Source organism: Monodon monoceros, unplaced genomic scaffold (genome assembly GCF_005190385.1).
Source record: "Monodon monoceros isolate NGI ecotype Baffin Bay Population unplaced genomic scaffold, NGI_Narwhal_1 Super_Scaffold_2, whole genome shotgun sequence".
Lineage (NCBI taxonomy): Eukaryota > Metazoa > Chordata > Mammalia > Artiodactyla > Monodontidae > Monodon > Monodon monoceros.
The window spans coordinates 77,083,899-77,107,152 of record NW_021703776.1 but is presented as its reverse complement, the minus strand read 5'-3'; the positions used below and the strand labels follow the sequence as shown (position 1 = coordinate 77,107,152).

The 23,254-nt window shown below is 37.5% G+C and overlaps 1 protein-coding gene across 14 annotated transcripts in view; it reads left to right on the top strand.

Moving 5' to 3' along the window:
• CADPS2 (calcium dependent secretion activator 2) overlaps window positions 1-23,254 on the top strand; it is a 499,759-nt gene that overhangs the window by 426,057 nt on the left and 50,448 nt on the right. For 7 of the 14 annotated variants that reach the window (XM_029233030.1, XM_029233023.1, XM_029233021.1 and 4 more), the window contains 5 exons: window positions 2,968-3,109; window positions 7,982-8,137; window positions 9,518-9,665; window positions 10,393-10,407; window positions 17,237-17,311. In XM_029233030.1, the coding sequence (XP_029088863.1) occupies window positions 2,968-3,109; window positions 7,982-8,137; window positions 9,518-9,665; window positions 10,393-10,407; window positions 17,237-17,311 (536 nt within the window). Of the gene's footprint in view, window positions 1-2,967; window positions 3,110-3,234; window positions 3,346-7,981; window positions 8,138-9,517; window positions 9,666-10,392; window positions 10,408-17,236; window positions 17,312-23,254 lie in introns of all 14 variants that reach the window. The other 7 variants (XM_029233024.1, XM_029233026.1, XM_029233022.1 and 4 more) reach the window with 3 other exon arrangements.

Here is a 23,254-nt window from a genome sequence, read left to right as displayed (position 1 = left end):
CCTGCATGCCTCAATGAAGATCCCGCATGCCGCAACTGACCCGATGCAGCCAAAAATAAATAATAAATAAATCTTTAAAAAAAAAAAAAAAGACATCTCATAGATGGCTTTCATTCCATGCTAAGGCTTTTGAAGTTTTTCTTGAGGATCCATTAAAGAATTATAATCTTTGGGAGGTACATTATTTGTTTTACGTTTTAGCAAGCCCCTCTGCTTGAGATTTTAAGAAGATGAATGGGCAGAAGGAAAATTAGGAGCCTAAGACCAGTTAGGAGATTATTGCATTAGCCAAGGCAGGAGATGAGAAGGCTGGAACTAGGACAACAGCAGTGGTGATGAAGAGAGGGATGAGAAGTGTTAGAAAGATAATAAGGATATAAAATATGTAGGTTTTGACTACTGATTGGAGGTAGGAAGTGAAGGAGAGACCTCTGATACAACTTCCAGGTTGCTGGTATAATGATCAGGTGGACAATCCCTATTTTCACTCCTAGGGTGAGAATAAGAGAAGAGAAGTAGGCTTATTTAACAAGATAATGAATTCGGTGCTTATCAAGGATATCAAAAAAGAGAGCTCTTGCTAGAAATACATTCGAGTCAACTGCTACTTAATCTTAGAATCATTATAACATTTAATAATAACTGAGTGTGATTCTCCTTATGTGCTTCATTTTAACTAAGTATGACTTCATAGCCAGCATATGTAATCTCTAAATGTACAGTAAAGTAGCATTTGAATTGATGAGGTAGAGTGCTCATTTGTAGATATAATTTGTTACATAAGAGAGCTCTTGCTAGAAATACATTTGAGTCAACTGCTACTTAGTCTTAGAATCATTATAACATTTAATAATAACAGAGTGATTCTCCTTATGTGCTTCTTCATCTTAAGAAAGTAAGTACGGCTTAATAGCCAACATACCTAATCTCTAAATGTATAATAAAGTAGCATCTGAACTGATCAGGTAGAATGCTTATTTTCAGAGGTAATGATTTGTTAACATTAGCATATGTTTTGGCTTTGGTGTGCTTAAAAATAATGACAATATTTAACAGTACCTATCAAGATGCAGAGCCTAAGGTTCTTTATACTTTTTATTAGTAAGCCATATAAATTAAGGCTTAGGCACACAGTCTAGCTGTATAGCAATGTAAAATTATCCAGCTTTCAATGCGTATTATAAGTGCATTGAATATTTTCACAGTGTTCACTTTTTTATTGAAATGTAGTTGATGTATAATATATAAGTTACAGGTGTACAATATGGTGATTCACAATTTGTGAAAGGTTATACTCCATTTATAGTTATTGTAAAATATTGGCTATATTCCCTGTGTTGTACAGTATATCCTTGGAGCTTATTTTATACCTAATAATTTATACCCCTTAGTCCCCTTCCCCCTTCCCACTGGCTCTTTTTTGTTTTATTCACTGGTTTATTATATTTTTTATATTCCACATATAAGTGATATTATACAGTATTTGTCTTTCTCTGTCTGACTTATCTCACTTAGCATAATGCCTTCCAAGTCCATCCATGTTACTGCAGATGGTAAAATTTCTTTTCTTTCTTTTTTTAATGGCTGAGTAGTATTCCATTGTATACGTATACCACATCTTCTTTCTCCATTCATCTGTTGATGGACACTTAGGTTGCTTCCTATCTTGGCAATTGTAAATAATGCTGCTATGAACGTTGGGGTGGATGTATCTTTTTGAATTAGTGTTCTTGTTTTTTTGGATATATTCACAGGAGTGAAATTGCAGAAAGACCCCAAATATTCAAAATAATCTTGAGAAAGAGCAGAGCTGGAGGAATCATGTTCCCTGAGTTTAGTTTACTTTTCGGTTCATAGAATATAATCGTTTTGGTAACCTTTTCACTTTTTCATGTTGTAACTGAGTTGTTTTTTTTTGTTTGTTTGTTTTTTTTTTGCGGTACGTAAAGCACTAGCAGATTCAGTGTCTGGGGAGAGCTAGATTTCCTGGCTCACAGACAGCTGTCTTCTCACTGTATCTTCAAGGGTGAAAGGGTCAAGGGAATGTTTCTGGGGTCTCTTTGATAAGGATCCTAATCCTGTTCTTGAGGGCTCTGCCCTAGACCTGATCATCTCCCAAAGATCCCATCTCCTAATACCATCATACTGGGAGTTAGGATTTCAACATATGAATTTGGGAGAGACACATTCAGTCTACAGCACTGACCTGTGTTCTAATAAAACTATGACCTGTGCATAGAAAGCAGCCATCTTTTAGTGGAGGTAAGTGCATCTTGTCCAGCAGTCCTGTCCCAGCAGTGCAAATTCTTAGACATCTGCAACGGCTTCAGGTTGGATGTCCTATATCATAATTCAGTGAAGACTAACGGACAACTAAAAAATGCATGTGATATGCTGACTTTTTTAATACCCATGTGAAAAAGTAAATGCCTAAGAAGAAAATCCACAAATAACTAAAAAGTTCATGAAGCAGAATAGACATTCGCAAGGCCACAGTCACCCTCCTGCTGAATTAAACTAGTGTATCTCTTAGAAGCAATCAAACTTATCTCTTAGAACTGAACAGGTTTAGCTCTTCTGTGATACACAGCATACCACAGGTATTCTAACTCTGTTTAATTGCTGTATTTACACGTGTCAAGACCTTCAGGGAATTTGGCAGCTCCCTTGAATCTCCAGCAAGTGGTCAGATACCTCGTGTGCTAAACCTCTTAGAAAATAAAACCATACCACCTGGCAGGAACGTTTTATAGAGATACAATCTATCTGTGGTTTTGACAGCCATATATAGGAGGTCAATTGTACTTCTTGATCAATTTTCATGACACGATATCCAATATGAGGGGCCAGACCTCTATATTTTATTGGTTCTGTGTCAGACTCTTTCCAGAAAAGTTTTTCGTCCATATTTTCCAAATGCCTGATATTATCCCTCTGACAAACACTGTTTCTGCTTGACTATTTCAGCACTTCTATGTAATGGAAAATTTCATAAACACTTGCAAGAAATCTTTGTGCCCTTGGTTGTCCGCTACGTGGATCTCATGGAGTCCTCCATCGCCCAGTCAATTCACAGAGGTTTTGAGCAAGAGACATGGCAGCCTGTCAAGTAGGTATCTTGCCTAGTGTCCACAGAGCCCCTGTCTCTGCTATGCTGACCTTATGACTTTACACGTGGCCATCTGTAGTTATTGCTTATGGTGGTCCCTTCCCACGTTGTTTGTTTCTTTACAGGAATATCGCCAACAGTCTTCCCAATGTAGCTCTTCCAAGTCTGCCTCTTAATCTTCCACAGATTCCTAGCTTTTCTACTCCTTCGTGGATGGCTTCTTTATATGAGTCCACGTGTGTATCCCTCACTTATTTCCTGGTGGTGTGTTAGCTGGTGCATGGCCTGGGCTGTATTCTGTGCAGATGTGTTTAGATTGCATGGCATTTATCATTGGTTGAGGAATACTATGTTTGATTTTATTTGTTTTGAGTTTTTGAAGCTATTAAGCTAAGCTTAGCATATCAATGATAAATAATATAGATTTAAAAAAAAATACTCACTGGTTTGATGTCGTTCATATGTAATCTGTGGGGCAAGGGTCATTTTGTGACCCAGGTTGTAGACTCTAGTCTAAGTGGTATAACCAGAGTTCTCCATATTCAGACAAGCAGTGTGGTTAACGGTTGGTATGTATCTCCAGGATCCTTAGTTGGCTCCAGCTTTGTTACTGCCACTTGATTTATCTTGTATATGTAGAAAAACCTTTGTAAGAACAGTTTCAAGAACATAATCTTTTTCTGCTTTAATCTTAGTCTCACCTTTAAAGAAATAATAATGCAGGCTGCAGAGAATGGGTTGTCCTTTGTTTCTCAGTACCAACAAGTTCTTCTTTTGTCCTTTCATATATCATTTGATGCACCTCGTTATTTTTAAGTAATTTTTTTTTTTTTTTTTTTTTTTTGCGGTACGTGGGCCTCTCACTGTTGTGGCCTCTCCCGTTGCGGAGCACAGGCTCTGGACGCGCAGGCTCAGCGGCCATGGCTCACGGGCCCAGCCGCTCCGCGGCATGTGGGATCTTCCCAGACCGGGGCACGAACCCGTGTCCCCTGCATCAGCAGGCGGACTCTCAACCACTGCGCCGCCAGGGGAGCCCTAAGTAATCTTTATATCATTACAAACCATATTTATTAACTCCACATTTTGCTGAGCCTACCTATTGCAGATTCAGTAACCAAGAGTCATTAAAGTGAAAAGGACATGGGCTTTGAAATCGATCAGCCCCACATTTAGATCCCAGCTTATTCATTGTTAAGTCTTCCTTTGCCTCAGTTTCCTCAACTCTAAAATGGTTATGACACCTAACTTAAAGACGTTTTTTGTGAGAATTTTTTAAAAAACTGAAAAGTGCCTGGCACAGCATAGGGTCTCGATAGATGATAACCACTCCTATTCTACATTATGATTGTTATTACTATAATTATTATTACATTATCATCAATCATCATTATTACTCATAACTGTATGGTTGTCAAAAGTATGAGCCTCACAGCAATCAAATGAACTCAATAACAGCCCATGCTTTGCACAAGGTCTCTCATGAAGTCAGCTAGAAAGAATAATAATTATAAGAAGAAAATTAGCTACCATTTATAGAGAAGTTGTTATATAAAGTGCCAAATTCTTTATCTCGGTTAAGCTTTGTAACAACCCTGTGAGGTAAATGTCACTTTCCCTATTTTACAGTTAAGGAAACTAAGTCACAAAGAAGTCAAAAGGCAAAACTTACGAGTGTCTCACAGTAAGCAAATGACAAAGACAAGATTTGGACCCAGGTTTGCTTGACTCCAAAGCTCTCACTCCGATTATTAATATATTTTGCTTCCAGAGAATATACTGATTAAAAAGTTGTCCAACATCCAAAACCTATCCCATCACCACATGTCAAATCTATTCCCAGTCTAATCTGCATATAATCAAAAAAAAGAGAGAGAAACAAAGACCAAGGAAGAGAATGATAACTTGCAAAATAGTTTGGCAGTTTTCTCCAAATTAAACATCAACACTATACTCATAATAATTATTAAGATATTAGGTTACATGTGAATCTTTTTCTTACAAGCAAATGCTTTGGGCTTTACAAGTGGTGTCTGTGTGTCCTCAGTTATCTAGGAAGTGTAGTGAACCTTTCTAAGTTTATGCTTTTTTTTTGTACTTCTTTACATGGTTTTCTAATTTAACTCTTCTTCCTCATTTCCCATCTGTTTCACATCCTTGATTTTAATGAAGAACACTATTTTGGGCACTGCCTTGTGAAATTTAGTGGGGGTTTTTTGTAATTACTCTATTAGCTTTGAGATATATGTGAGCCCTAAATCTCATTATTAGGAGCCCCTTTTTAAAAATAACCTGTCTCAGGACAGGAATGTCCTGTCTTTATAACAAATTGTGACTTTGTAAATAAAGTGCTTCTACTTTCATCATTCTGGGCAAATAAAAAATTATGTTTTACAAGCTAGTTACCATTATCTTTACCTGCCAAGGTTTTCAACACTAGGCTTTGTGTCAAGGTGGCCAGAATTACTGATAATGTTCTGATGTCATTGCAAAGTTTTTTTTAACTTTTCTTATAAAGCATTAAATAACAAGAAAAAGAATCCCATTTCACATATATAAGGAGTTAAAAATACAACTACTGATCAAGAGAAATAATACCAAACTATCCATGAGTCTGAAGATGCATCTCTACATACTCATGTATAAATCACCTTAAGAGGTGCTCCTCCAAATCTCTCGCTGTATATAAAATCCTCATTCTGGGTTTTTTCACTCTAGAAGTGAATGCCAGTCAGGTAAGTTTACTGCTGGCATTTTGAGAAAATGATCTCAGACTCCATTTTTCACGTTTGAATTCTTTAATCTGTTACTAATACTTTTAGGGATAGGTCACTGATTAGAAATAATTTTAAAATGAAAAAGCTCTGAATAAATTGCGGGTTATACATGCCAGCTTGAGAGAAAACCTATTTACATTTTTTCATCTATTTGATTATAACAAACTCTTGTTATCTTAATTACATTCCCAATTAAGCACATGTATCATTCAGAATCTCACCATAACATCAAAGAACAGAAAAAAACATATATCCATCTTCTCTATAAAGATTTAATTGTCACATACGATGAGAAAGTCCATTTTTAATAGAATTCTACCTTTACTATTTGGGGGTTTGTTTTGATGGTGGCTTTTGTTGCTGTTGTTTTGTTGTGCTGTTACTTATATTTCTCCAAATTAGAAAATTATAAGAAGTAGATTTGCTTCTCTGACAATTATATTCAATAGCTCTTAAAACATAGTTCCTCTGTCTACTAAATTGTACACTACAGATGTACAGGAGGATTTTGCTTCAGGACTTTTTTCTCTTATTTTTTTATTATATAAATGGCAAAATGGAAAATTTACTCTAGTGTTTTCTCAGACATTTTTTACAGCAATGTCAGCATGGTTGTCTGGCTCTTTTGTTTAATGATACATTTGGGGCACTGAATATTAAGGTTTGGAGATATTAAGTGAGGGAAGTGCTACGGGTAGTGTTCACTGCTTTGCTGTGATCGTTCCCTTGAGAATTTAACTCTGAGGACGTCTTGGCTAGACGAGGAGATCATGAGGAATTACTGGCAAAATGGGAGGAGGAAAGCACAGTAGACTGGTGATGGAGCGAAGATGCTGGGCGCTGCAGGGCAGAAATAAGCTTTTAATTAGCCAGAGCAGGAGGTGATTGTTTTTACGCTGGCTAATTAAGATATATTTAGCTAAACAATGTGGTTATTTAAAAGACTTTTCTTTTTTATAAAATTTTTCTACCATGCCCTTGTGATAAGTTAATTTTATTTTAATATTTTTCTTTTACAAACCTAAAATATAAATTTTAGGTTAGTATATGTTAAAATGTTGGAAAGCTAAGCAGAAATAAATCATACAGCAGTTTTTGTTTTTTTCTTTTTCTTTTGTTCTCTTTTACAATTAAGTTTCAGTATACATAGGAATATTTTATTTTCAAATCATCTATTTTCCTGTTAGGCTGTATACTTGCTTAATGAAAAGTAATAATATCATCCTTTACTCAAATATGATATACTCTGGCACAAATTACCTTCTCACATGGTGTGAAAATATGGTCCCTAGAGTAACTTTACCATAGTAGTGAATGCATAGCAGACCTTGGCTCCAGGGTTAGATAGATGGAAGGACCTGAAATATATGATGGTGCTCCAACTTGAGAGCACCTTGCATATCTTTTCTCTGTTAGACCATACCTGGTACTAAGTTAGGTTTGATTATGAACGAGAAAAGGCACAAAGCATTTCAAAGTAAAAGTAAGATTTGCTTCCCTACCCAGCCTGTTACTTCATTCCCAGCACCTGTTTCACCTTTACCTGTAACTGAGAAATTTAAGGCCCTGAAGGCTACATACCTACAGATAAACAGAAGCCATCATCATGGCTGTCATCATGATGACAGAGGCACATATGCATGAGTTAAATAAAGCTGCTAGTTGCTGTCATATGAAGTTTCTTGCATAAAACATACTTTTCTGAATTTCTAGGAGGAAATGTGTATTTTATCTTTATCCTAGAGATTGGTAAAGAACGATTTAAGATGTTTGTTCCTATGTATATAATTTTATTTCCTCAGTAAAGAATCATTATTCATTTTACCCCTTTTTAATGAAACCCTACTACTATATTTCTATTTTGTTCTCCTTGCCTTATTCATTAAGAAGAAGTGAAAGGGGAAAATTAGAAGGTTGAACAAAGAAAATATTGATCACTAGGGGGTTTACGTAGTATTTTTTCACTGATGGCAAGTGATACAGATAAGAAGAAACAATGTTTTGATGGCAAGTGATACAGAAAAGAAGAAACAATGTATTGGTGACACAGCTAACAGTGGAAGTTCACGATGTTCTTCATTTTTCCCTTTTCTTCTAGCAATGGCTCAGCAACATCAGAAGACCTTTTTTGGAAACTTGATGCACTGCAAATGTTTGTATTTGATCTTCACTGGCCAGAACAAGAATTTGCCCATCACTTAGAGCAAAGACTTAAACTAATGGCCAGTGATATGATAGAGGCCTGTGTCAAAAGGTAGACATGTATTTTCAAGTTGCTGCTTACTCTGCCAACTCCCAAAATACCACTTTTCACCAAGTCTCTTCTATATAATTGTCACAAGGAAGGTTTCAACATGTACCACTTTCTGAAATTTCAAGGACATTAGGTCCTTTGACCTGAATTCTGGGGACCCATGTAATTGATAAAATTGGCCTGCTACTTTTTCTCGGGTCTCCTAACCATTACCCTCATCAATATCACCCATACCGTATTAATCCTTTCTGTTGTGCTTATTATCCTCTGGGAATACTGTGCTTTAAATTCCCAAAGCAATACTTCCTGAGACATATGGAGGAGATCTGTTAAGTACTTTATGCATTACTTACTGTGTCTGTGTGCTGTGAAATGACATGGCAAACTCCATGGATGATCATTGCCATCAATTGTTCTGTTTTTCTGGCATTCTCTATCCACATCGGATGAATTCCGAGTATCTATTTACATTCTTTCAGAACTTAACCAGAAATAAGTTATGAGGCTTTGGATTCTTCCACATGTGCTTTCCTTTTCTTTAATACTTTTTACAAAATCAGTATTGCATCCTAATTAGCATTGTTTTCCCCATTGCCCTTGTTCACAATATGTGCAAGAACAATGAGGGCAGCATACGGGAGTAACAAATTCTGGTTGGAGCAATTAATAATCCTGAATTCTTTAAAGCAAGAAAAATCCTGTCTTTAGAATAATGTTTAATGGCTTTGTAAAGCAAGGCCATGAATTAGATTGTTTAATGTTTAAAAAAATTCATGTTCGTCATCTGTGATTCTGATGTATCAAATCTATGGATATTCTTTGGATACTTTAGCAAAACCATTTCCAAACTACCTGTTATGCAGTTTCTTTAAAAAACCTAAATGCAACTTCAGGTATTTGAAAGAGAAACTAAATGACATAAAAGAATTACACATTCTCCACTGCACACTGATTATGGTGTTTTAGTGTTTTCTAGACTTGTCCTTTTTTTTGATGTGGTGAACACTCACACAGAGGATTTGTTCTGCTTTAACATAGAGAAGCAGGTGATTTTTCTACTTGGATATCCATTCAGACAGTTAAGCGCAACTATGAAGTTTTTCCATGAAAAGTACACACTAGATGTAACAAATAGCTTCATTTGGGTCGAAATATTGTCTGAGCGACTGCAAAAGCTATGTTTAATATAAAATACCACAGTCTGATCTTTCATACGAGACACCTGAAAAGAAGAGCATCCTACCTCCTAGCTGCCAGGCAATACCACACCCCATATTTGCATGTTTTAAATTAGCATCTTGTAGTTTTGATTTCACTTTTACAAAACAGGTGGGACATATGTCAGAAGTTCTTACTCTGAATTCATGTTTTAATGAATAGAACAAGAACTGCATTCGAACTCAAGCTGCAAAAGGCAAGCAAAACAACTGACTTGCGCATCCCAGCCTCTGTGTGTACAATGTTTAATGTATTAGTTGATGCCAGAAAGCAGAGCACCAAACTCTGTGCCCTGGATGGAGGACAGGAGGTAAGTGGAGACTGAATGTCCCATGTGGAAACGCAGCACTGGGTGCCCTGGTGGAGGAGGATGCTGTTTCTAGAAGTCTCTCACTTGACTGGATTAAAAAGACCAAGTTCCCCCATACAAGTGTTCGATCTTTACTATAATAATGGAATGCCCCTTTATCCTTTGCTCTTGTCAATTTCTTCTTTTTAATATAAAGACTGCCCAAAATTTTACAAGTGGCCATTGAATTTCAGATATACCTTTTAACGGCTTAGGTGTTGTGTATTTACATAAACCTTGCTTTTCACAAGCAAATGAGAAAGCTAGAAAGCTACTTACTTTGTTTATACAAATATAGAGTATCCAGAGCTTGCATACAAAAAACAGGCCACAGAAAATAGGGCATGAAATATTTTATTTACACAAAAGTTTCCATTTCTTTTAAAGATCAAGTAGAAATGTACTTAAAGATCGGGCTTTGCTTTTCTTCAATAAATACCCCGTTGTTTCAATTTGATTTCTATTTTGTTTGATTCTATACTCAGAAATACAGTTTATTTTACCCCATGATTTATTTTTGTTGAGAGTGGTGATTGGGTGAAATGGATCTCTTTTTCTTAGATTATTTGTTTAAGTTGATGTTTTATTGCATCTCTTCCCATGGTAATTACCTTTTCATCATTTCTTTATTTTTCCCTTATGTTCTCCTTCATCATCTTTTCTTTTCCCCCCCCATGGCATGATCCAGTTTGGTAGTCAGTGGGTAAGTTTCTTTTTTTAAAAAAAAAGCACATTTTCATTTGAATTATTATTTTCGTATGTGTACATTTTTTCTTTTCATCTTTTCAAATTAAAATAATATAATTAATTCCATTTTCAGGTTTTTGGTTTCTGCGCATAACACTACATAGCAATACCCAATGACTCATTAAAACACGTGTAGATACTTATACCTTAAATAGTGTCAAGGGGAATGTTTCTTCCCTGTTAAGCTGCAGAATCAGCAAACTACTTTAAAAATTTTAAAGATAAGATTATTTAAAACCAAATGAATTCACCCTCCTTTAAATTCTAAATAAATTCAGAAGCAGAGTGATTGTTAACATTTTCAAGATGCATATACCTGTATTATGTACTTTCATTAATACTAGAAGAATTTAGAGTTTGGGGCTTTGGATGACATATAGCATATATGAGGGTGCCCTCTAAATTTGAGGACCAGGAGGCAACTCTTAAGGTCACTTCATACAGAAGAACCCAGATGTGGATTTCAGTGAGGGACATGCCCACCATGATAACAGCCTTTCCTCCCACTCATGGTGTGGGATGTAACCATCATCAGAGGCAGGGAAGAAGCAGGCCTGTGTCAGGAGCCTTCTTCCTCCCTGACACAAGGTTTTCTTGAGGTACTACCCAGAACCTCAGGAGGAACACAGTTTGAAAACCTTTTAGAAATAAACAAATGAGACCTAATGAAACTTAAAAGCTTTTGCACAGCAAAGGAAACCATAAACACGATGAAAAGACAACCCTCAGGATGGGAGAAAACATTTGCAAATGAAGCAACTGACAAAGGATTACTCTCCAAAATATACAAACAGCTCATGCAGCTCAATATCAAAAAAACAAACAACCCAATCAAAATATGGGTAGAAGACCTAAATAGACATTTCTCCAAAGAAGACATACAGATGGACAAGAAGCACATGAAAGGATGCTGAACATCACTAATCATTAGAAAAATGCAAATCAAAACCACAATAAGGTATCACCTCACACCAGTCAGAGTGGCCATCATCAAAAAATCTACAAACAATAAATGCTGGAGAGGGTGTGGAGAAAAGGGGACCCTCTTGCACTGTTGGTGGGAATGTAAATTGATACAGCCACTATGGAGAACAGTAGGGAGGTTCCTTAAAAAAACTAAAAATAGAACTACCATATGACCCAGCAATCCCACTACTGGGCATATACCCAGGGAAAACCATAATCCAAAGAGAGTCATGTACCACAGTGTTCATTGCAGCACTGTTTACAATAGCCAGGACATGGAAGCAACCTAAATGTCCATCAACAGAGGAATGGATAAAGAAGATGTGGTACATATATACAATGGAATATTACTCAGCCATAAAAAGGAACAAAATTGGGTCATTTGTAGAGACATGGATGGACCTAGAGACAGTCATACAGAGTGAAGTAAGTCAGAAAGAGAAAAATATCATATAACACATATATGTGGAATCTGAAAAAATGGGTATAGATGATCTTATTTACAAAGCAGAAATAGAGACACAGACGTGGGGAACAAACGTATGGACACCAAGGGGGAAGCAGGGGGTGGTGGTGGTGGTGGGATAAATTGGGAGATTGGGATTGACTGTATGATACATACACTATTGATACTATGTATGAAATAGATAACTAATGACCTAGAAATAGATAACTATGTATGAAATAGATAACTAATGACCTAAATGAGAAGGAAATCCAAAAAAGAGGGGATATATTTATACATATAGCTGATTCACTTTGCTGTACAGTATAAACTGACACAGTATTGTAAAGCAGCTATACTCCAATAAAAAAAAAATCCTTCTCCAGAAGGATTCACGCATTATGGATTTCTCACTGATTTTTAATGCACCCAAAGTTCATTGTTCTGTAGTGTTCAGGTATTCAGTGAACACAAGTTGCTGAACCACTTTGTTTCTTGTTCAAACCAGTCATCTTTAAAAAAAAAAAAAACATAGAACTATATCTTAATCATGTTCTTATCAAAAAATTACATCTAATGAGACAAAATCTAAAATTTTCAAAAAAAAGAAAACCTTTTATACCTACAGGATTGACTAAATATTTTTTAATAGGTCAAATGCTTTTGTGCTCTACGAATATGTTAAATCTTACAAGTCTTACAGTTGACACCTGGGAATCAAATTCAGAACCAACTCTTCACTGGGCTAACAATTCTCATCCAAGCAGAAAGGCTTAAGTAACTGCTAAGAGGATGAGAAGGCCCACTATTTGTGAATTTCATACTTTTTAACCCAGAGATAAACATTAGCTATTTGGCCATAACTTATGTGTGTGTACACATCTTTCATTCTTTGAGCAATTCAGGGGGAAAAGATGTGTTTCTAATACCACAGCATACAACCATACAGACACATTAAGTAGCTGGTATGTGTTATGGAGTGTTCAGTAATTATTCTCTGATCTCTTATGATGTGATTTATTATTTCTAATTACCTGAATGAGTAGGCAGCTGGCTTGGCTCTCAATGGCTCATAACCACCTTCTCTTGGTTTTCTATAGCCAGATGTAAGCCTTTGATTGTCTGCTTGGGAACATTGCCTTAAGTCTCTTTATACACACATCCATTTCTCATCAGGTTGATAGAATGATCTTGCCTCTTCCATTAATACTGAATTTATCCATTTGTTCTTATTTTTACATGCACTGCAGTACCTGATACTGACAGGCACGTAATAAATATTTGTTGAATGAGCAGACTGATTTTTTTTTGCTTTAAAAATATTACCCCCATTAAAAAAAAAAAAAAATCCTCCTCTGTAAGAAACAACTCACTGTAGGACTCTGAAAGCAAAACAGGCACAAATGACAAAACATTGTTGCATTGTCAAATGATTCTTTACATTAATAGGTGGATGGTTTTGAAGAGTAATCTGCTATTGTTCATTATGTTTGCACCTGTACCTTCTCACCAGAGACAATTAGTTTCCCACAACTTTCACACAATTAATATAGTTCAAAATGTGCAGGTGTAAAACTCATTAGCAACCCTGAAAAGTGGTAAACAAGAATTTCAACGCAAAAGAAGTATTTTATACTTTGCTTTTAATCTCCAGGAAATATATGCACATAATTGCACAGGCTTTTCCTCCCTGTACGTGTTTGAGACAAGTTTTGGAATTATTGCAAAGTGGTGAATACATTACATACAGAGGTGAACCAACGGACCCCACTGTATAGCAAGCAACAAATAAAGTTGTTGAAAAAACTAGATTATTACACAATTTGGAACCTTATAAAAATATATACTACATTAGTAAACCTAGCAGATTTTTTTTTTTTCTATATTTAAGGGAATTACCTCTCCACAGTCTCTAGTAAATTTGTTATATCGTCATTGCTGGGATAAAACCTTCCCAGCTCCTTACCCACAGTGAAGCCTCTTCTGGACTCCTAAATTACGATTCTGTTTTCTTACGTGGCACACAATGATGCAAGCACTCTGGGCCACAGCCCAGAACAGCATTTAATGGAGTGATTAGTGAGTGAATGATCTGCTCTTGTGACAGCTGTGTGTAATGAGTCAGCAATCTCAGGCCAGGCCCTCAGGGACAGATGTGGGGATCAGAAAACCACCAGTGTTTAGAAATCCTCCTTATCCATTCCTGCGGAAAAGCAGATGACTGCGTGGGCCTTAGGCAGTCATATGCTCTGAGAACCACTGTACCTCATGGTCCGTCCATTGAAGATGGAAGCACATTAATGGAGCTACTCGGGAGCCCCTACTTCCGTTACCAGAACAATCCAATCCAACAGAAGGACCAGAATCTTTTAAGAATGCTGGATTGCACTGGCACTTGATTAGTCTTCGTTTCTTGCGCGTTTCCTCATGAGAACAGTCCGGTGAACTGAGAATATTTACCCACATATAGGGGGGCAAGGATTTCAGACCTGTGCCTGATCTGAATTCCCTGGGCTCCATGAAGTAAAAATTCCTCAACGGTCATCTTAATCTAAGTTCGGAGTCATCTACTGGAGAAGCAAGGCACCAGCGGTTTACTTTTGAGGGCAGATGTGGGGAGAATTAGTCTAAGAATGGTCTGGAAGTTACCAAAACCCTGGTCTGTAGAATCATTGATCCAACTTGAAATATCCTGATAGGAATTTTATTTATAGGCTTTTATGGTTGCCGAGAAAAAGTTTGCAAGTTTTTCACAAAAATTTGGTCTGCTAATCTAAATGAAAAATCTATCAGTTTTAGCTTAGGAAATGTAAATGTCTCCAGATAAATTCTCTTCTTACGTGTTTTAAGGTTTTTGTATGTGTCTGTATTTGTCTTTGGAAGCTATCTGGATCTCCTAATGAATAACTTTTTCTAGCTAATTATCTATTATCTGTATGTGGCATTTCTGAACTATTCTCTTTGCAGAATATGTATGTAAACTATGAATTCTCGGGCCACCTCCCCATTTCCACCCACAGTTCTCCTAGACCACCTCTACCAACTGTGCAGCTAGAGCAGACTCTGGAAGTTCCCAACAGCTTTCAGATTTAGAATTAGTGTAAGAGCTAATCAGAGAAATTTACAGTAGCAAAATCTCACATTAAAAAAATCCAGCAACCCTTATACTATTTGGGTTTGCCCCCTGGGTAACACATTTAAGATGTATAGTGTGTTTTCTTTCTTCCTTTTTGACTTTCTCTCTCTCTCTCTCCTTCCCTCCATCTCTGCTTTTGGCTAGATTAGATATGAAAGAAAACAGCAGTCAAAAGATGTGTATAGCAGGAGAATTTGATGGCTCCTAGAGTCTGTGGCTTTCCCTGCCTTTTGATAAAAAGGATATAAATGGCCTCTTCAGTGGCTCATCTCTTGACTTTAAGAATTGACAAAATCGGTCCAATGCAAAAGTTTAACGTGTATAAGCTCTACTATTTTATATCCAATAGCCTTCTGATGGCATTTCATTATTTTTGAGTTAAAAATAAAGTTTATGGCAAAGGGAGATGAACATGGAGGATAAGGCATATTTAAGAAGATGGAACTGTTTGCAGGTTCGGGCACCTCAACCCCTGAATGTTCTGTAGCACTTTCCATGTAAGAGGGATGAGAGAAGCTTGAAGCCCATCTCCTGTATCCCTTTCTTATTCTACCCCAAAGAGGAGGGAGCCTCAGGCTGCTATTTTAGCTCTTCCTGCTACACAGACACGAATTTGGAGAGAGAAGGATTTGAAAAGAGTGTGTGCATGGAGGGAGAGCTGCTGAGCTCATTTGCATAAGCTCCTCCACTGCCGAGGCATTGGAACAGTTTCAGCTGGTGGGGGCCAGGGGGAGTGATGTTTTTGTACCTGTATCTGTGGGGGGCTTCCTGGACATCTCAACTACCAGCCAGGTTTTTCAGGTTCTTCCTCTTCTGCCTTGCTTTTCTTTGTTCTCTTCCCTTTTCCTTCTCTTCAAGCTGTTCTGAAAGCAAAAGTGTCAGTACTACAGCAGTAGAAATCCCCCATCTAGGTTTCCGTTCTGTTTGTCCTTTGGGGAGCACAAATTGGAGGATCAGTAAGGCTTTACGTGAGATGGACGCTTAGTATTTTGTTTCACTCAGTGGAATACATGCCTAGAAATTTCCTTGTTCATATATGTGTGCTTAATTTTAGACCACTTGTCAACACACACATGCATACACACACACAAGCAGGAAAAGAAAATAATTCACACGCTCCAAAATTATGCTTCCTTTCTTCATTATTTGTGCAGGTAAATGATGGCTTGTAACTGTCAGAGCCTGTGGGGAGACCTCATTCCTGCGTATTCCAACGCAGACCTAAGTTGATGTTTTGTTCTGTGTGGAAACTTTGAGACATGTTTTCAGAAGAAAAAATAGGTTTCAAAAACTTACATCTTTGGAAACCATTCACCCAGCAGCTGTTAAGTTGGTCTAATGTTTATACTGACCTGAGTACTTTTACTCTATGCATTATGTTAGCTGTTGCAAGAAGCCTTGAACCATCAAGATAGGGTTAGTCTTTACAAGTCACATTCTCTGTGAAGTGTGCCTTCACACACTGTCAAAGCCCGAAGCTCCTGCTAGCTTAAGAAGGGGACTCTCTAGTATTCTCTAAAGAAAGCAAAAAAAGAGTCTTTCAGGTTTATTTTAAATACATCTTTTTTGCATTTACTTAAAGGCATCTTTTTCAGAGGAAGCAGTAATAAAACTATGGGGAGTGAGTGCCGTTTCATTATACCTTTTATGGCCTATTAATTTGTTACCATCTATCACCTTTGTTGATGAAATTTTAATTTTGCCCTTGCTTGAGCATATTGTAAGAATTGTATAAACTGCGGCTCCCTGTGCTGACAAAAAGGTCCTTTCAGTGTGAACAATTGGGAGCTCATTTTATTTCTAGAGCACATTTAAAATAACTTATGAATGAGAGTTGTCAGACATGAAATGCTGTATTAATTAAATCTTTTTCCAGTCTTTTTGCTTCTCCAGCTAAACCAACCCTTTAGAAAAATACACAGCCACCTTAATTATAGAGGAGAAGACAAAAAGTATCCTTCACATTCCTTCTCCTGAATAAGAATAAGAACTCAATTCATCTGTATAATAACCCCATTAGCTGCTTCACTCAACAGAGCACATGGGAAAATTTTCAAACCCCACAATGTAAGAACTGTTGATTGGGTGGATCGTTTTCAAGGTTTTGTTCTTCTAATGTGCAAAATGGCCATTTTGTATAAATCGGATATGCCGTAACTAGTAGCTTTAAAACATTTGACTTACGACAAAAGTTTTGTGTCCACATCAACTAATGCATCATTGTCTTTTAATATCTAGCAGCAGTACCATTCGAAAATAGATGATTTGATTGACAACACTGTAAAAGAAATCATTTCACTTCTAGTTTCAAAGGTAAGGTATTTTTTATTTACCTTTTTAAATCACATTAAATAATTTTCAACTGAGAATTTTTAGAAATACCTGTCTTAGGTTTCTAAATACCTAATGGAGAAATAGTAGCTTTAAAGACAGATGCAAGAAAAGTTCAAATTTTAAGAAAAGTTATGAGCAAACTATGAACACTTTGTCAGTAACTTTTGGTTTTTCATTTATAATTAATTTTGGCTTTTCTTGCAATTGTTGTCTTTTTAAAAATAACTCTATCTTCCAGTAATACCTTATTCTTTCTCATTCATGTTCTCTTATTGTTTATCTCCACGGATGAGTTGAGTCGTCATCAGTTCTTGAATTTAGCCTCTTTTTTTGTGGTGACAGCACTGGGACTCTAGGTCTGGAAATTTGAGGCTTCAGATATCTTTGACAAAAGCTATGGCCTTTAGCTGTATAAGGAGAGATGAAGTATAAGTGAGTGTTCCACTGAATGATTAGGTGATTTAAAATCCCACTAAGGTGGAACAGACTGCCATAGATGACATTTGAGATCAGGGTCTGATAGGAAAAGAGATGAACAACCGGAGAGCACGGGGAGCTGAAAGAGGGTAAGGAGAGAGGATGAATTTCTCCCAAAGAGTCACTTTCATAAGAGCGGGTGCTTAATCAAAGAGCCCTAGACCAGGCTTCATAAGACAATTGGAAGAATGTGCAAAAAGCAAAGGAAAAGCCACCCTCAATTCAATAAACAGACAAAGGACACATTGTTTAGAAAAGAAAAAAATAGAGATGCCCAACAAGCATGAAAGCTGTTAAGCCTCAATAGTTTAAGGAATACCAATAAAACTAAAATTTATATAATATTTTTATAGCAAATTAGCATAGATGTTTTTAAGCTATCACCCAGTTTTAGAAAAGGTGAAGTGGGACACTCACATTTTCTATTTATGGGAGTATAAATGGCTACAGCCTTTCTAGAAGATAGTTTGGAACTATGTCAAGTACATTAATACCCCTTCACCTAAAATTCTTTCTGCGTTTCTTTTTTCTTACTACTCAGAGAGATGCACAAAATTTATATACATTGATAGATGTCACATTATTTCTAATGAAAAATACAGGAATCAATTTTAACATGAGGGCAACGGTAAAGTAAATTATGGGACATCTATATTAATAAAGTTTGCTTTCAAAGACTATAATGTTAAAGGAAAATTTCATAATATCATGGTAAGTGGGAAAAAAGCTGACTATTTAGAAATGTAAACTATGATCTGAATTGTCATCACATAGAGAAAAGACAGATAAACACCACAGTACCAACAGAGCTTTTATCTAGGTGGTGGGATTATAGTTGATTCAGGGGTGGTGGGGTTCAAATTGTTTTGTGCTTCCTAATTCTCTGGTAACAGGTCTTGAGGTAGAAAATAAGTCACAAAGAAAGGGGATTTTAGAACTGCACCACCTCCCCAGTTTGTTCTTGCCCCCCAGCTTCTACCCCAGCACTGAACACCTACACTTACAACACAAATTCACCAGCAGGGGGAAAGGGGAAGTGTTAACAGGAAAGCCATCTGGGAGGTAGAGGAAGAGGTGGATCACTGGAGAATGAAGCTCCTACAGGAAGAACCATGAGATTCCAGCCCTCCCCGGAGCCCAGCCCAGGAGTTTACAGCCCATAGAACAGACATAGTTAACCCTGCACCTTTATTGTCGGCGAGCCATCCAGGGAAATTTTATCCGGGTAGAGCCTTCCCATCAGCACAGTTCTCCTGTGGAAGTTGTCTTCTGTGAGAAGGGTACATAAAGAGAGCCACTGAATTGCAAGCATGCAGTTGATAAAGGGTTAAATAGGCAACAAGGCAAAAAGGCTACAATGAGTTTTGGTTTGGGGTGAAGGGGAGGAAGGGTTGCAGAAAAGGCAGGAAGGTCTATACATCATTTCTGCATTTGTTTCTGGCAAAGTAAAAAACTTAAATTTTTCTATATCAAATGCATCTGGTTAATTGAAAAAATAGTATATTTGAGTCAAGCTGGGAAATGGTGTCCTAGAGATCAGCACTATGAAATAGAACTTTCCGTGATGATAGAAATGTTTATCCTTCACCATCCAGTATGGTAACTAGTAGCCACATGGGGTTGTGGAACACTTGAGACGTGGCTAGTGCAACTGAGGAATTGAAATTTTGATTTTACTTAATTGTAATTAATTTTAACTTATATAGCCTAATGGAACTAGCTATTATATTTAGAAATCAGGTCTAGATTATAGTTTTTCTCTCTGGATCCATTCTCCTGCAGTCAAATGGCACTTTTTAATAATCTTTAGTTGAAAAGAATAAAATAAATTAATTTGATAGTTTTGACAACTGTCTTAAGCTTCCATCAAAGATGACAATAAATGGTGCATTTTATTTCATTAAACAAAGATGAATAAGATTCTGTAATACAATCCTTAAATGTTAGCATGCCAAAAAATTGCCTGAGAGCTTTTTAAAATACAGATGCCTTAGCCCTGCTTTCCAGAAGTTTTGGAAGAAGGGCAGGAATGTGCATGTTTAACCAGTCACCATGGTGATTTTGATGTAGGAGTCCCTGAGCCAGACTTTGAGAACCACTGCTCTGATGACCCTCCACTTAGATGGACATGCAAACCACCTTAAAACTTCAGTATATTTAAAAACAAGACAACCCCTTAGATAGTATGTTCCCATTTATCTTCACCAAAGAAGAAATGATTTTTTTAAAGGAGGTATTTATGGAGTACCTACTGTGAAGCAGCTATTATACATATGTTATTTAATTCAAACTACATAGCACCTATGGAATGGGTGGACTTACCCTATTTCACAGAGAGGAATGTAATCTTCAAAGTAGTATAGTAAACTGATCAGAGTCACACACCTAATAAGTGCAAGAGTTGGGATTCAAACCTTTGAGTTTCAGATTCTTAATCCAGTGCATTTGCTGATTCCAGATCTCCAGGAAATCAGTAAAAAGCAAAAGACTAAAAATTAAAATATGTAACTTCTACATTAACTGTCTTTATTCTGGAAAATTCTAAGAGCTGTGTCCTAGACATTTTTATAGCATATTAATTAATTCAATATAGAGTAGATGCATAAAATAGTGAATTCCTTGTATTGTATCCCAAATGTTTCTGCCCATATTTCAATTCTTCTGTGCATATTGAGAAATACGTTTGCTACATTCTTTTCATCTCTTCTCTTAAGTTCAACTTCTGCATCCTCCTTTTATCCACATGTCTTTACAAATATTTTGAGAATGATCCAGGGCTCTTAATCACATGTAACACTCAACAGGATGTGTCCCACCTGCACACACATTTCCCATGCCTAGAAAAGATCTTGGCTTTCCATCTCTATGTTCTCTCTCCACCTAGCAGCTAAATGGTGGGATTCTTGGGTTTCCATCTTTAGTCTTCTTTTGAATTCATTCTATATATATATCTGTGACTTTCACACTTCTGGTTTAACTATATGCTGATGATTTCTGTACCTGAGAGGTAGTATGGAATCATGGTTAAAAGCCCAACTACAGGGCTTCCCTGGTGGCGCAGTGGTTGAGAGTCCGCCTGCCGATGCAGGGGACACGAGTTTGTGCCCTGGTCCAGGAAGATCCCACATGCCGCGGAGCAGCTGGGCCCGTGAGCCATGGCCGCTGAGCCTGCGCGTCCGGAGCCTGTGCTCCGCAATGGGAGAGGCCACAACAGTGAGAGGCCCGTGGACCGCAAAAAAAAAAAAAAAAAAAGCCCAACTACAGGCCTGAGGAGTTTAATGTCTTCATCATTAGAGCAATGAGAAGTCACTTAATGGTTGGAGAGGCAGGGAGTAGGGGTATAGAGTTAATCATATTTGCATTGTAAGACAATTCATTTGATTGCCCACAGCAAACAGATTGAGAGGGAGTAGTAAGGAGGCTATAACATTGGTCTCTATTGGACTAGTGCAAAGACATTTAAGATATACAATGGGCAGGGTGCCATAGACTGAATGTTTGTGTCCCCCCAAAATTCATATGTTGAAACCTAATCCCTAATGTGATGGTATTTGGTGGTGGGACCTTTGGGAGGTGATAAGGTCATGAGGTTAGAGCCATCATAAATGGGATTAGTGGCCTTATAAAAAACACCCCACAGGAGTTGAGTGTCCTGTGAGGAGCTTCAGTGCACATCCCAAGCTGAGGTGTCGGCCCAGCCATTTCACGAGGAGCTCTGGTCTGAAGGCCGGGGGCAAGGCCTCTGTGTGGGGCCCATTATGAGCAAGTGAAACAGACTAAGCACAAAGGGAGAAAAGGTGGATGGGCTAGGCCTGAAGTGAGATTGCCAGATTTATGTCCTTTCCAGAAGAAATGTGGATCCTCAAGCAACAGGAGCTATGTGGCTGACAGGGTCTTGGTGCCCCAGCCAGGTGTCAGGCCTGAGCCTCTGAGGTGGGAGACCCGAGTTCAGGACACTGGACCACCAGAGACCTCCCGGCCCCAGGTAACATCAATCAGCAAGAGCGCTCCCAGAGATCTCCGTCTCAACGCTAAGACCCAGCTCCACTCAACGACCAGGAAGCTCCAGTGCTGGACACCCCATGCCAAACAACTAGCAAAACAGGAACACAATCCCACCCATTAGCAGAGAGACTGCCTAAAACCATAATAAGTTCACAGATACCCCAAAACACACCACCAGACATGGTACTGCCCACCAGAAAGACAAGATCCAACTTCATCCACCAGAACACAGGCATCAGTCCCCTCCACCACAAAGCCTACACAACCCACTGAACCAACCTTACCCACTGGGGACAGACACCAAAAACAACAGGAATTACGAACCTGCAGCCTGTGAAAAGGAGACCCCAAACACAGTAAGTTAAGCAAAATGAGAAGACTGAGAAATACACAGTAGATGAAGGAGCAAGGTAAAAACCCATCAGACCAAACAAATGAAGAGAAAATAGGCAGTCTACCTGAAAAAGAATTCAGAGTAATGATAGTAAAGAAGATCCAAGATCTTGGAAATAGAATGGAGAAAATACAAGAAACATTTAACAAGGACCTAGAAGAACTAAAGAGCAAACAAACGATGAACAACACAAAAAATGAAATTAAAAATTCTCTACAAGGAATCAGCGGAATAACCGAGACAGAAGAACGGATAAGTGACCTGGAAGATAAAATAGTGGAAATGACCATTGCAGAGCAGAATAAAGAAAAAAGAATGAAAAGAATTGAGGACAGTCTCAAAGACCTCTGGGACAACATTAAACACACCAACATTCGAATTATAGGGGTCCCAGAAGAAGAAGAGAAAAAGAAAAGGACTGAGAAAATATTGGAAGAGGTTATAGTTGAAAACTTCCCTAATATGGGAAAGGAAATAGTCAATCAACTCCAGGAAGCACAGAAAGTCCCATACAGGATAAATCCAAGGAGAAACACGCCAAGACACATATTAACCAAACTATCAAAATTTAAATACAAAGAAAAAATATTAAAAGCAGCAAGGGAAAAGCAACAAATAACATACAAGGGAATCCCCATAAGGTTAACAGCTGATTTCTTAGCAGAAACTCTGCAAGCCAGAAGGGAGTGGCAGGACATATTTAAAGTGATGAAAGGGAAAAACCTACAATCAAGATTACCCTACCCAGCAAGGATCTCATTCAGGTTCGACAGAGAAATTAAAACCTTTGCAGATAAGCAAAAGCTAAGAGAATTCAGCACCACCAAACCAGCTTTACAACAAATGCTAAAGGAACTTCTCTAGGCAGGAAACACAAGAGAAGGAAAAGACCTACAAAAACAAACCCAAAACAATTAAGAAAATGGTAATAGGAACATGCATATCAATAATTACCTTAAATACAAATGGATTAAATGCTCCAACCAAAAGACATAGACTGGATGAATGGATACAAAAACAAGACCCATATATTTGCTGTCTACAAG